Source organism: Quercus robur, chromosome 2, assembly GCF_932294415.1.
Source record: "Quercus robur chromosome 2, dhQueRobu3.1, whole genome shotgun sequence".
In the NCBI taxonomy this organism is placed as follows: domain Eukaryota; kingdom Viridiplantae; phylum Streptophyta; class Magnoliopsida; order Fagales; family Fagaceae; genus Quercus; species Quercus robur.
Window position 1 is genome coordinate 12087912 of NC_065535.1, and position 13281 is coordinate 12101192.

Sequence of the window (13281 nt, forward strand, 5' to 3'; positions counted from 1 at the left end):
ACAAGCGTACCAGCGACCCTCGTCCGTATATGGACGACAAGCCTTCCAAGATGATCTCGTCCGTCTTTCACTAAAAGTGGACGAGATCATCCTGGAGGTCTCGTCCATCCTTACTATGAATGGACTAAAAGTGGACGAGCTCCTCATGAAGGTCTCGTCCATCCTCACTATGGATGGACGAGTTCATCGGCCCGTCCGACCTAGGTAACTTCCACAGCGGTTACTCCCAATTCTCCGGACTCCTCGACACTGGGAACGGTTACCAAACAGATAACCGTTCCACACACACTATATAAGGCTTCTTCGATGAAGGAAAAAGGTATTCAGACATTTTCTTATTTTTAAGAGAATACTTCTTCGTTACAGAAAGTTCAAAGTAACTAACTTGATCATCAGAGGATTTTTGGCCGGTCATCACCGGTCCCCTCTGATTCTGTGTCTTTGGTATTACAGGAGATAGCCCGAAGATCAACGTTCAAGTCTTATCAACCCACTAATAATCAAGGAATCATCATAGACTATACTGCTCCCAGGTTTGGGAAGAGGCCTTAAAATGAGCTGGGGTGGATTCTTCGTCTGACTTATAGAAGGAGGAGAACATATTTTACCTTTCAGGCATTCGTGAGACCGCCTCCGCCAACTCCGAGGCTACGAGCGATCAACACGAGGCAGGGGTTACTCAGTCAGAAGCTGGACAGATCATCGTCCCTCCTGACGAGTCGATTGAAGGGGGAGAGCTTCATGATGTGATAGAAGCACCTGAAAGTATGAATCCCGAGATGCCCAAAGAGGGTGCCGAGCCTACGGTCAGTGCTCAGATCCCTGATGCCGAAGAGCCAGTCATCCTCGCTCTGCCCCTACAGGCAATTCCCCTTGCTGAGGTCCCCAAGAGTATCAAAACCGACCCTGCTCAGCCTTCCCAAAAAGGGGGTGTCCCCATGGGCCCCGAGGCTAGTTCTGCTCTGCCTTCCGAGGACGTGAACAAGACGACATCGAAGAAGTAGCGGCCCTGGCCGTCCTTTGTATTTGTTTCCTGCTTAATTACTTGACTCGTTTCTTTTTTGTTTTGAAAACTTTGTAGTTTGATGGTAGTTGAACTTATTAACCATATATGTGAAATTCTTTTCTTTCTTCAAATTACATGCTGGTTGCCCTTGATGATGCTTACTATTGTTGCGGATCTCCTGATTTTTGAACTAGTTATCTTAACATATATGAATGGTTGTACCTATGATACATTTGGGATCATATTCCGGAACTCTAACTTACTCACACCAATAGGATGTTGAATTTGTGTCCGAACCTACTTCAGTGGAGATATAGGCATCATCCGAGATGTCCTATATGTTGTTAAGACCAACTTGGTATCCAGATTTCCTTAAGTAGTTGGTTTCCCCATAGGTTTGAGTCCGAGGACCATGCAATACCTCGGTTCTATCCAAAACTTAGATATTTTCATTAAGTAGTTGGTTTCCCCATAGGTTTGAGTCTGAGGACCATGCAATACCTTGGTTCTGTCCAAAACTTAACTCTTTAAGTAGTTGGTTTCCCCATAGGTTTGAGTCCGAGGACCATGCAATACCTTGGTTCTGTCCAAAACTTAGTTCTTTAAGTAATTGGTTTCCCCATAGGTTTGAGTCCGAGGACCATGTAACACCTTGGTTCTGTCCAAAACTTAGTTTTTAAGTAGTTGATTTCCCCATAGGTTTGAGTCCGAAGACCATGCAATACCTTGGTTCTATCCAAAACTTGATTTTTAAGTAGTTGGTTTCCCCATAGGTTTGAGTCCGAGGACCATGCAATACCTTGGTTCTGTCCAAAACTTGATTCTTTAAGTAGTTGGTTTCCCCATAGGTTTGAGTCCAAGGACCATGCAATACCTTGGTTCTGTCCAAAACTTGATTTTTAAGTAGTTGGTTTCCCCATAGGTTTAAGTCCGATGACCATGCAATACCTTGGTTCTGTCCAAAACTTGATTCTTTAAGTAGTTGGTTTCCCCATAGATTTGAGTCCAAGGACCATGCAATACCTTTGTTCTGTCCAAAACTTGATTTTTAAGTAGTTGTTTTCCCCATAAGTTTGAGTCCAAGGACCATGCAATACCTTGGTTCTGTCCAAAACTTGATTCTTTAAGTATTTGGTTTCCCCATAGGTTTAAGTCTGAGGACCATGCAATACCTTGGTTCTGTCCAAAACTTGATTTTTAAGTAGTTGGTTTCCCCATAGGTTTGAGTCCGAGGACCATGCAATACCTTGATTTTGTCCAAAACTTAGTTTTTAAGTAGTTGGTTTCCCCATAGGTTTGAGTTCGAGGACCATGCAATACCTTGGTTCTGTCCAAAACTTGATTTTTAAGTAGTTGGTTTCCCCATAGGTTTGAGTCCGACCATGCAATACCTTGGTTCTGTCCAAAACTTGATTCTTTAAGTTTGGGGAGATTAGCCCCTCGGCCAAGGTACGGGACATTGGTTTGGGGGGATTAGCCCCTCGGCCAAGCCCCTAGAACCATCCGCGCTACTGGCGTTTCGAAGCGTAGCCCCTAATGGAAAAACGTAGCCCCTAGTGGAACTTTATGTTAGGGCACTACAACGGGCTGTTGGAAGTGATGGGGGGAAATTTCTCGAATCACCGCCTGTGCCAACACACAAGCCTTCCCCACGGACGGCGCCAATTGTAAGGACTTAATTTGTAACGACCCCAAAATGATATTGGGTTCGCACGTTGAGGGCCCAAACAATACAATTTGTAGAGCATGGGTTTGAAAGGCTAGGCCTTGGTCACCGGACGGTGGTTAGTCGTGGTATTGATACAGAACTAAACCATGTTCACTCGAGAAGTCTATCTCCTTGATACGGTCTGGGAGGCTCTGGTTCTTGGCCTTTTTTCCCAGCCCCCCTTTTTTGGCGCATCAGTCTTCACATTATATAACCTTTCTTGGCTGATCCTGGCCCTCCACCTGTTGATCAGGCAGGTGCCTATTCAAGTACCTGTCTTATCAGCCGCCTCCCCTTACTTTTTGTTAGTTGCAATAACCGAAGCCACACTGTTCAGGCGTCTTTTCTCATTAATATGGTTAGGATGTTTGTGGACGCATTCAATGCGGAGGGGACGTATTTACTTTGAACCACCTCCACACCGTACCTCCACGTGGGTCCCATTCTACTCGCCTCTTCTTCTGGGGGCCTTTTGGAGGTTGCCTTTGATGACATGTCACTCTTCCCTTCAAAGTCTTGGGATGCCGAGGACAGGGTCATCCTCGGCTGCGTCTCTAGGCTATTTTTGGTCTTTCCCTACTCGTCCTCAGCAACTACCCTCCTCGGCACGGGCCCTGGGCCCTAGTGGAAAGTGGGCCGGATCGTAAGTTCTCTGGCCCCACAATAAATATAAAAGTTTACCATAAAACATTTCCTCAATTCAAAACTAATTATTCATGATTTTAGACTTTAGTATCAATTAAAAGGGAAAAAAAATAATAAAATAGAAAGCTTAAAAGTTACAATTGCATAGTAAGAAAACAAATAATACTAATAAGTTAATGCAAATAAGTTACCATTTTGTCCTAACAAAAATTCAAAAATTACAAAACTTAAAAAAAAAAAAAATTTCTGTACCAGCCGGTACGCCCGGCACCGGCCGGTATTGCCCGAAATTGGCTGGTACAAAACAGGGGGGTCGAGCGTACCAGATTGCTGGCCGGTACGGTATATTCCGGTCATACCGGCCGGTATGGTACGGAATCGATAACCTTGGGTTGTTGTGGCTATGATTTGGTGGTATGGTGTTTGATTTTTTTTTCCTGTAGGTTTGGTGGCTGTGGTGGTGGATTGGTGACTATGATGGTGGTTTGATTTTTTATTTTGTTTGTGGGTTTGGTTGTGTCTGGTGGTGGTGGTTGTGGCTGTGGCTAATGGTAGAGGTGGTTGTGGATGGTGCTGGGTTGTTTTTTTAGGTAGTTGGATATATTATTTTATTGTAGGTGATATATTATTTTATTGTGATGTTTATATTATTTTATTGCGTTGATAGCTAAAATAGATCCACTGCTGCAGCATATGTGTATGTATAATAAATAAAGTAACTTTTAGTGGAGCTAAAAAACTAAAATTTTAACTCCATTGCTGTGGATGCTCTAACAGAGTCAAAGGTTAAAATCCCTGCACACAACTAACAGTAAAGCTCCCTCCTCTTTATATATATATATATATATATATATATTTTGATTGATAGATCTAAAAGAGTGTAATTGGCCACGTCTCTTAATTAGCATAGAAATTTGCTTAAAACTTAAGTTCATTGAAAGGTTGCAGACATGCAGTTAGCTCATATGATTTCTTTATTTATTTCAGAGAATCAGGATCAAAACCTGTCTTTTTCTGATTGAGAATGCATGAGTCATGACAAAATGCATTAAAACTATGAAATTTCCTGCAATTGGAAAACTGATTCATTGTTTTACTTGTTGTTTTGGTCAGGTAACTAACTAAAATATTCCATCCTTGTAGGATATCCTGGATGAAACAGTGCCTTAAAGGAATAGAGTATAGTATATTGGTATCAGTGCGAGACACATTGAGAGAGAGATAGAGAGAGACAGAGAGGTATTGTTTGGATTTGCTTAAGTAGGAAAAGGGAATTGACCAAATTGGCATGTACTATGACAGGATTCGTCCTCAAACAGTTGGTTTTCTTGGTTAGTTTTTAATACAATTCTCTTATTTACCAAAAAAAAAAAAAAAAAAAAGAGGGAGAGAATTGATAGGGTAAGGAGACATGAGAGGGACATCCCACCAAACTTTATAATTAGGAGCACATGAAAGTATGACAATGATGTTGAAACTATGTGGTATATAATGCTATATATTCGATGCATGTTTCATAAAATGGGGCGAACTATAGCTTATAGTGCTTGATAAACGTAGAATCCGAGGCTTTGGATTTTGGGACCTCCTTCCACTTCCACATGCTTCGCCTTTTATTTGGGCTTCCCTTTTCTCTGTCATCCATAGCCATTGGGGTCCTTGCTCGTGTTCGGATAAGAATTTTCACTGGTTATTTTTTTAATGGCTCTCTGCCTTTCTTTAATTTTTTCTTACTTTTATTTCCATTGTCCATTTGTGCTTTTTGGCTTTCTTATATTTGACTCCACACACAAAGGACCATGTCCTGACAGCTGAGAGAGTGACTGAGAGATGGATATGATCTTTTTCTCTCTCTCTCTTCGAAGTTGATTCCAAGGAAGTACTTAAATAGCATGCCTATGCTATTCTTTTTTTGTTAACATGTTTATGCTAATCTTAGAACTTAAGGCTGCAACACTGTGGGCTCACAGTGAAGCTAATAAATAATAATAGATGGTTGATTCCTAAGACTTTACTTAATGATATTACTAAGTAAAGGATTGCATTACTTCAAAGCATTTTATTGGATACCTATTCATCTAGAACATGACGTTGATGATGCACCATAATTTTTTGCTTCATGTCTGCCTTATGTAGTAGTTATTTTCATGAAACAACATTCATATAAGTCTTGATTGAATATAATGACCAACAAAAAAAGAGACTTGAATATCGATTAGGTAGGAATGACTATGAAAGGTACAATACAATACGAGAGTTTCCTTTAATCAAATTAATGGAGAAGGTGGCGACTCTTAAAGGAGGAATATGCTCTTGTTTTAGCTTTAACTTTTCCTAGAGAAAATTAAGATTTTAAACAAATTATTGTTGAGTCATAGAACGATTCCTATAGAACTAAAGTTTTAATAACTAGTTAACGTTAAGATTCACATTAGAGTTGCTTCACCAAGAGCTTTCGGCTGCAATTATTTGATAGAACTTGTGGGTCAATGGCATGTACTATTTTAAGTTTGATTAATTGCATCGTAATTAATAGAAGATATAATTGAACACTATTCTTATATTTACACGTAAATTTAATTGATTTTTTGGCCCTCTCAATCTAATCATGTTCATGATTAAAAAGACAAAAAAAAAAAAAAAAAAAAAAGCTCTCTCGTGCTTTTAATCCTGATCCAAAGGCTACATTGTGGGTGGTATAGCAATCCATTTCAAGTCTACTTTAACATGCAAACAAAGAATAAAGGTCATTATGAGGGCTTTAAGATTATGTAAATGACAAAGATGATCCAGCATCAAATCACATAAAGACATAGATTCTTTTATAGGACGTCATGGTGTTTTTCTCATGGGAGAGTAAAGAGTAGTGAAAGTTGGGGAGTGAAGAGTGACGGTAAAGCAAAGAGAAAGTGTAACTAGTAATGCTGTAGGAGAATTCAGCAAAAAGTTTAGAGCTGTGCAGAAGAGTGTGTTGGCCAAATAAACCAACAAAAATAATAAAGTGAAGCAGTGGGGACTCCGACCAAAAAGTAATGCAAAAGATGGGTTATAAAATAGGACTAGACAGTACCAAGGCTCCAAATCAATAAAAAGAAGGCTAATCGCTAATGTTGATTTGAAAAACTTAGAGAAGACAAAGCTTAATTATGAAAACTCCACTTTTATTCTATAGTTTCCTGATGATTTTATGTTGGAGCTGGATTGATATGCATATAGTAGTATACATGCATGTTCAATAATTTTTTTATGGGACTTAAAATATTTTTTAAGGCTAAAATTCAAAAGCAACGCTTAGGGTTTGGGTTAGTTGTAAAAACATCCCAGGAGTTTTGAATTCTTTTTTGTAACTCTTTGAGGTTTTATATCCGCAAAATTGATCTCTTGGATTAACTTTTGTTAGCTTTATAGATGGAAAAATCATGTGGCTATCACTTGATCACATTAAAAAGACTCACCAACTTATTTGCTTCACTAATCATTGGATGGTCATGTGATTTTTTAGTCCATAAAAGCTAAAAAAAGCTAGTCTCAGAAATCAATTTGGTGGATATAAAAGCCTCCAAGAGTTATAAGGAAGAAACCCCATAGAATATTTTTTACAGCTGACCCAAGTGTTCTAGCATTTAGCCCTTCTCCTTTATTTTTTAATTACTTTTTTTTAATGATAAGCAAAACTTGAGGGGATTCGAATTTATACTTTACTGGTAGAATTGGCAAGTTACAACACTATATGGACAAATGCTTAACAATATAGAAAACACACACACCTTTTATTAGAAATTTGTGAAGATAATATGATGCAATTGACAAAAGAAAAGTGAATTTAATTAATAGTAACATCATGCCAATAACGTTTACAGTGTGTTTGGAAATTTGGAGGAAGAGGAGGAGGGGGGTAAGGGTCCTAGGGAAGAAGTAGAGGAGATGGGATGGGAATGACCATCCCTTCATTTTGAATGGATGCTTTAAAATTTAAGGGGATAGCAATAAATATCCTTCTTGTTTGTTTCGATGATTTAAAAATTAAAATGGGAGGAGGAGGAATGATAAAATATCATATAAATTGACAATTTTATATGTATATGTATATATATATATATATATATAAACATGTAAATTGAGAATTATACTCTTCTTTTATTAAAGTTTTCTTTAAAAAATAAATATAAATAGACACCATTAAGACAAAATTGACAATTTAAAAAATATATATAAGTTGAACCTCTACCCTCAAATCTCTTTCCTCCCTCCCTCATATAAATATAAAGAGAAATAATATGTCTACAACATTTTTACAACAAATCATATATGGTAGGTTGTTAATGGTTGTTATTGTTGGAGCAAAAAAGTAATCTTAATATTAGTTTCAAATTTGAGTCAATAACAATTAACCACCTGTGATTTGTAGTAAAAATGTTATAAAAATGTTGTAGACGTAGATCTCTCAAATATAAATGTTGTGAATGTAACACTTCTCATAATGAGAAATGTTATGTCCACAACATTTTCACAACAAATTTTACGTAGCAGATTGTTACTTGTTATTATTGATTAGACATTTTTCACAATACTTTCCCAAGTTTTCTCTTTTAGACATTTTTCCCCTTATTTTTTGGCTATAGTTTAGGGTTTAATTTATTCATTTTACAAAATTAACCTTGTTTTATTTTAATTAAAGAACTTACCTAATTGGGTAAAATTTGGAGGCCTTCCATATTTTGGGGGCTTTTGCGGTTGCCTAACTTGTCTAGGCAAGAGCCGGCAATGCCCTCTTCCAAGCCTCACAAACTGGAGGAGGAAGAGTCTAGTTATTAACGCAAATGGGGGATTTTGAGACAACAACAAACTTAGCCAAGGCATGAGCAACCATGTTTGCTTTCCTTCTCACCCAGCAAAATCAATAAGAATGAAAATCTAAGTACTCTAGAGTCAGAACAATATTTGCAAGCATAACTCCCCTCTCTACTTAAAATTGTGTCAATCACCACTTACACTCAAAACAAGTTGTTAAAAAAAAAAAAAATGATATCCCTCACAGTGCGGATGGCCTAATATTATTGATGTTGCTCCTTATCCACAGTGATTTGATTCTTTACTCAATAATGGGTCACCCCACGCCTGCAATGACCATTTTAAAAAAAAAAATATATATATATATATATATATATATAGATTTAGAGTCTGTTTAGATACCGCTTATTGCTGAAACTGAAAACTGAAAACACTTTAGCAAAATAGTTTTTAAATGTGTGAATAGTACCGTGGGACCCGATTTCAAAGTTGATTTTACAAAATTTCATACTTGTGAGTCCCGTGAACAGTGTATGAGACCCATAAAAAATGCAAATGAAAATTATTTCAGCTATATCCAAACTCTCTCTTAATAGAATTTCATGTCTCCACTCCATGATGATTGCGCTTTATCATCATGCAATATGACATAAGTAGAATTCAAATCACAAATATTTTATTCCACCACAAAAAATTTCACTAATTTAGATAACTAAAACCCGTTGCAATGACCTCCATTGATTGGCCAACTCATGAGTTCACATTACAAAAAAGTCACAATTCGCTCATGTGACAAGTTGTGATTGGTGAAACGATTGTAATGAGACACTGCTCTACCAACCACAACTCACCACGTGGGTGAGTTGTGGCTTTTTTTTTTTTTTTTTTTTTTTGGTGGCACAAGACTTTTCCTTCGCATTAAAACCACTACAAACTTCGGGTCAATCAAGGACGAAAACGTAAATTGGGAGTTGAAACTTGAAAAAGAACCATTATCCACAGAAATCACTTTCACAAGTTATAAAATAACTCAAAAAAGTTTGAATACTCGCACTTAATAGAGCACAAATCACCTACAACCAAACCTATCCAAATTCGTAAAACCTATCAAAACTCTTAAGTCTTACCACACCCCCCAACCCATTAATCAAAGTTTTAACGGTGATTAGACCCTAACATCCACGCTATCTTCATACATCCTAACAAAGACAACACTTTCCTCTTTACAATATTTAAAGCTTTCCTCTTTACAATATTTAAAGCTAAAAGCAATGTTAAATCTATAACATTTTCATAATACTTTCATAATAAAACTTAAATTACATGTGGTAATAGTTTTTAATTTGAATCTACTATTTAAATTATTTTTTTATCCAACATGTGAAATTTGTTGTAAAATTATCGCACAGTCGGCATTTCTCTCAACTAAACTCACATAAACAAATTACAAATCCATATCAAAGGTAGCTAAAAGCCAAAATAGAGACAATAAAATTTAAACGGCACAAAACACTGTTGTTTTCTCTATCATCATCTCTCTCTCTCTCTATAACTCTTTGTGAAAAATTAGGCTCCCTCTCTTACTCACTCTCTCTCAATCTCTCTCTCTCTCTCTCTCTCTCTCTCTCTCTCTAAATCACCGCCGACATCGTAACGGCTCGCCGTGGATTTCGGCGGTGCCGATTTGTTCCGAACACTCCGGCGATCTTCTGAAACCGCCTCGGCCCCCTCTCTCTCTCTCTTAACTGCCTCGGATTGACGACTCTCATTTCGGTTATTATACGGTTGCTTTGATTTCTTCATTTTCATTGAAAATAACCACATAGGTACTGATCGAGTTCTCATTCATGTAAAAAGTTTTCGTCTATTTGATTTTCTTGTTTGTGTTTGTGTTTTGAGTTTTTTTTATTTTTTGAATAATGTATTGGACTAGATAGTTCCCTGGGATTTTCTTTATTTTAAAAATTAAATTTAAAATTTCTTCTTGGTAATTGTGCATTCTTTTTATTTCTTTTCATGTTTTCAATTTCATAATGCTTCAATTCTTTTAATTTTTCATTTATTTTTTGTGTGCATTTGTTTGGATATGGTTTTTCTTGGTTTGTTAGGTAGTGTTCTTTACGATTACTTCTGACAATGATTTTGCCCTAGTTTTGGGGAATCATAGGAATGGTTTGGTACCTTGGTTTGGGTTTTTTTTTGGCTTTGAAATAACTTTTTTCTTTTAAACAATATTTTGAAATTTTGGTTCTGTGATTTGTAATATACAGTAATCCTTTGTTTGGGTGCTGAGAAAATGGGATTTTCAAGGGGTTTTATGTGGTGGATTTAAAAATGTAGTACATAGTAGTGTAAATTTTTTAATTTAAAACAAACTCCGTTTTGATTAAGCTTGATTTAACCATTTAGCTTAGTGGAATTCCCATTTTCCATTAATTTGGAGAAATAAAATTTTTTTTGTTCAGTACTAATATATTCTTTTTTTAAAAAATTGATGTTTTGTTGTTGTAAAAATTAAAACAGTATAGGTTAATGTGGGATTTTCGACTGGTTCTTTGTGATTTACTATACTGTCCTGTTTTTCTGTGATTTCTATTAGTCACATCTTGAAGATTTTGTATTTGTATTGACTCTTTATTTACTTTTATGTGTGCTAGGTATACAAAATGATAGGATCCTTTCTCACCCGGGGACTCGTGTATGTCACTCTGCAACTCAATTCTTGTTTCTTGTTTGACTTTGTAGGTTTATTGTTGTTGTTAGTTGTCGAAATTCAATTGCGTTGTACTGTGTTGGCAGAATGGTTTTTGGCTATGCTTATCCAGCTTATGAGTGCTACAAAACCGTTGAAAAGAATAGGCCCGAGATTGAGCATCTTCGCTTTTGGTGCCAGTACTGGTATGTAGTAGGTTGCCATTTCTGTCAACAGTTGTTCTGCAAATAATTTCTAGTGGTAAAAGTGCAGCCCTTTCCCTTTTGCATTGCAGGATTTTGGTGGCTGTTTTGACAGTTTGTGAGAGAGTTGGGGATGCTTTTATTTCATGGTACGGGTTCTGATGCGAATTAGGAGTCAATTTTAATGCTTTCATAAATCTCTTTCTGTATTTTTAATTTTAATTTTTTAAAATTTTCTTGAAGGGTTCCAATGTATAGTGAAGCTAAGCTGGCATTCTTTATATACTTGTGGTATCCTAAAACAAAGGTATTATGGGATTCTTTTTTGGTGTTGGAGAATGAACTTATGTGTCTATATAACCATTTGTTTGATTTTCCTCCCCGTTTCTTTTACTTAATATTCATGTAACTGTGCCAGGGAACAACATATGTGTACGATTCCTTCTTTAGGCCATACGTCTCAAAGCATGAGAACGAGATAGATCGGAACTTGTTGGAACTGAGGACCAGGGCTGGAGATATGGCAATTTTGTATTGGCAAAGAGCTGCAAGTTATGGTCAGACAAGAATATATGAGATTTTGCAGTTTGTTGCTGCACAATCAACACCACGGACTCGCCCTCCCCAGGTAGTTTATAAAGATATGATTTTGGATTTATTTTGCTTCCTGTTTGTGTTTTTTAAGCCCTTGTTTGATAACTTTATTTGGTGACTTGTGCTGCGAACCAACACACTTGGAACAATGTTGAACCTCTCTCTCGTTTCATGAAAGGAAATTGTCAGGGCAAAGTTGACCTTCATTTTTTTTCTTCCCATCTCATCTATTTTTGTGATGCTCTTTTGTATGTTGAGTTTTTCTGTTCTGCAATTGCAGAATATAAGTCTTACATTTTGCAAGTGATATATTATTGGAGTTGTGTGCTTATCTGTTACACTTGGATTGTTTTTCGGATGCGCTGTAATGATTTTGCTTCAGAAATATAATAGGCCAATGTTGCCTTTTGTTCTCTCATTTGGCTTAGAGGTGAATGTGGATTACCAATTACCATTGCCATTATACTAGCTAGGGTTTTTTAGAGATGTTTCAAGCCTGTCTTCCAAATCATTATAAATGGAGCTTTCTTGACTATAGTTTTAGATCAGTCTATGAATGCTTGGGTTTTCTGTTAGCCCGTATCCATGGTAACAAGTACAAAGTGAAAAGTTAAGGGCAATGTCCTAAATAAAAATAAAAATAAGTTTTTAAGGGTTAAGAATTTGATTGGTTCTATATTAAAATCCTACATCCTAGTTGAATTGATACTGGAATATGTTTTTAATATTTGATATACTGTAAATAATATGTTACTATTCTGTCTTTTGTTTTTTTCTCAGTCGCAGCCTCAACAACAACAACAACAACAACCAAATGGTAGGGTTCGTCCACCTCCTAAGCGCCAACCAGCTAAAGCACAGCCGGAAACTGAAGAGCCACCATCTCCCACTTCCAGTACATCTTCTAGTCAACACCAAAAGGAGGTAGCGGAAGAGGTTGGTCCTTCACAAGTGCCTAAAGCAGCTCCCCCTGCAGCAGACCCCCCTGCAGTAGCTGCAAATACTCAAAAAGCAACTGCTCCTTCTGAAACAACCAGCCAGACCACACCAACTGAAGATCAACCAATGCAAATTGAAGCAACACCACCTTCTTCAGCTGAGGAGAACACAAATCCTCCTCCACCAGAGCCAGTAATGGAAGAATCTATTCGGGTCACACGTGCCAAATTGAGGAAAACCCGTTCTGCAGGAACTCGTTAGGCAATGGAAGATGGCTGTTTTCCAATTTAAAATCTTGCAAAACTAGCATTTCATCTTGGTGAACAACGGTGTTATTGAACGGTGATCCAGACATTGATGTAAATTTGTTGTTTTCTAGCTTCTATTCCATTTGTTGCTTTATTTTTTAAAACATTTGTAGTTAGATGGGGGTCTTGAGTTGGTTGGGGGGGGGGGGGGGGGGGTGGGAGTGGGTTGGGGCGCTCTTTGATGCAACTCTGGAATGATTAGGAATGAAGATAATAGTAAAATTGTTTATGTTTAAGATTGACTTCCAGGGTTTAACCTACTCTCTTGTGCTGAGCTGATATATATAAATTTGGTCTTGCAAAGTAGGTTAATGTCTTATCAAAAGGAGGGGTAAGTAGGTGAAACGTTAAAGTATACATAAATGTCCAAAGTTTTTCTTATTTTATTAGTACGA

At 37.1% G+C, this 13281-nt stretch overlaps 1 protein-coding gene across 2 annotated transcripts; it reads left to right on the plus strand.

Annotated features, from left to right (window-relative positions):
* Positions 1-9657: 9657 nt before the first annotated feature.
* On the plus strand, positions 9658-12990 carry LOC126712388 (putative HVA22-like protein g). 2 transcript variants are annotated; one of them, XM_050411698.1, is made up of 7 exons: positions 9658-9976; positions 10808-10848; positions 10950-11048; positions 11138-11194; positions 11289-11352; positions 11464-11673; positions 12426-12990. In XM_050411698.1, exons 2-7 carry the CDS (start codon positions 10817-10819, stop codon positions 12837-12839), a joined length of 876 nt encoding a protein of 291 aa, XP_050267655.1. In that variant the 5' UTR covers positions 9658-9976; positions 10808-10816; the 3' UTR covers positions 12840-12990. The 2 variants fall into 2 exon arrangements, with proteins under 2 accessions (XP_050267655.1, XP_050267654.1); XM_050411697.1 differs by having other exon boundaries at positions 9665-9976; positions 12420-12990.
* Positions 12991-13281: the final 291 nt, after the last annotated feature.

What these genes read in the sequence shown, in the direction of transcription:
- LOC126712388 (XM_050411697.1), top strand. Translation starts at nt 10,817, where the DNA reads ATGATAGGATCCTTTCTCACCCGGGGACTCGT. An exon ending in TTTCTCACCCGGGGACTCGT is followed by an intron (nt 10,849 to 10,949) that starts GTATGTCACTCT and finishes CTGTGTTGGCAG; the next exon opens with AATGGTTTTTGGCTATGCTT. An exon ending in GGGGATGCTTTTATTTCATG is followed by an intron (nt 11,195 to 11,288) that starts GTACGGGTTCTG and finishes ATTTTCTTGAAG; the next exon opens with GGTTCCAATGTATAGTGAAG.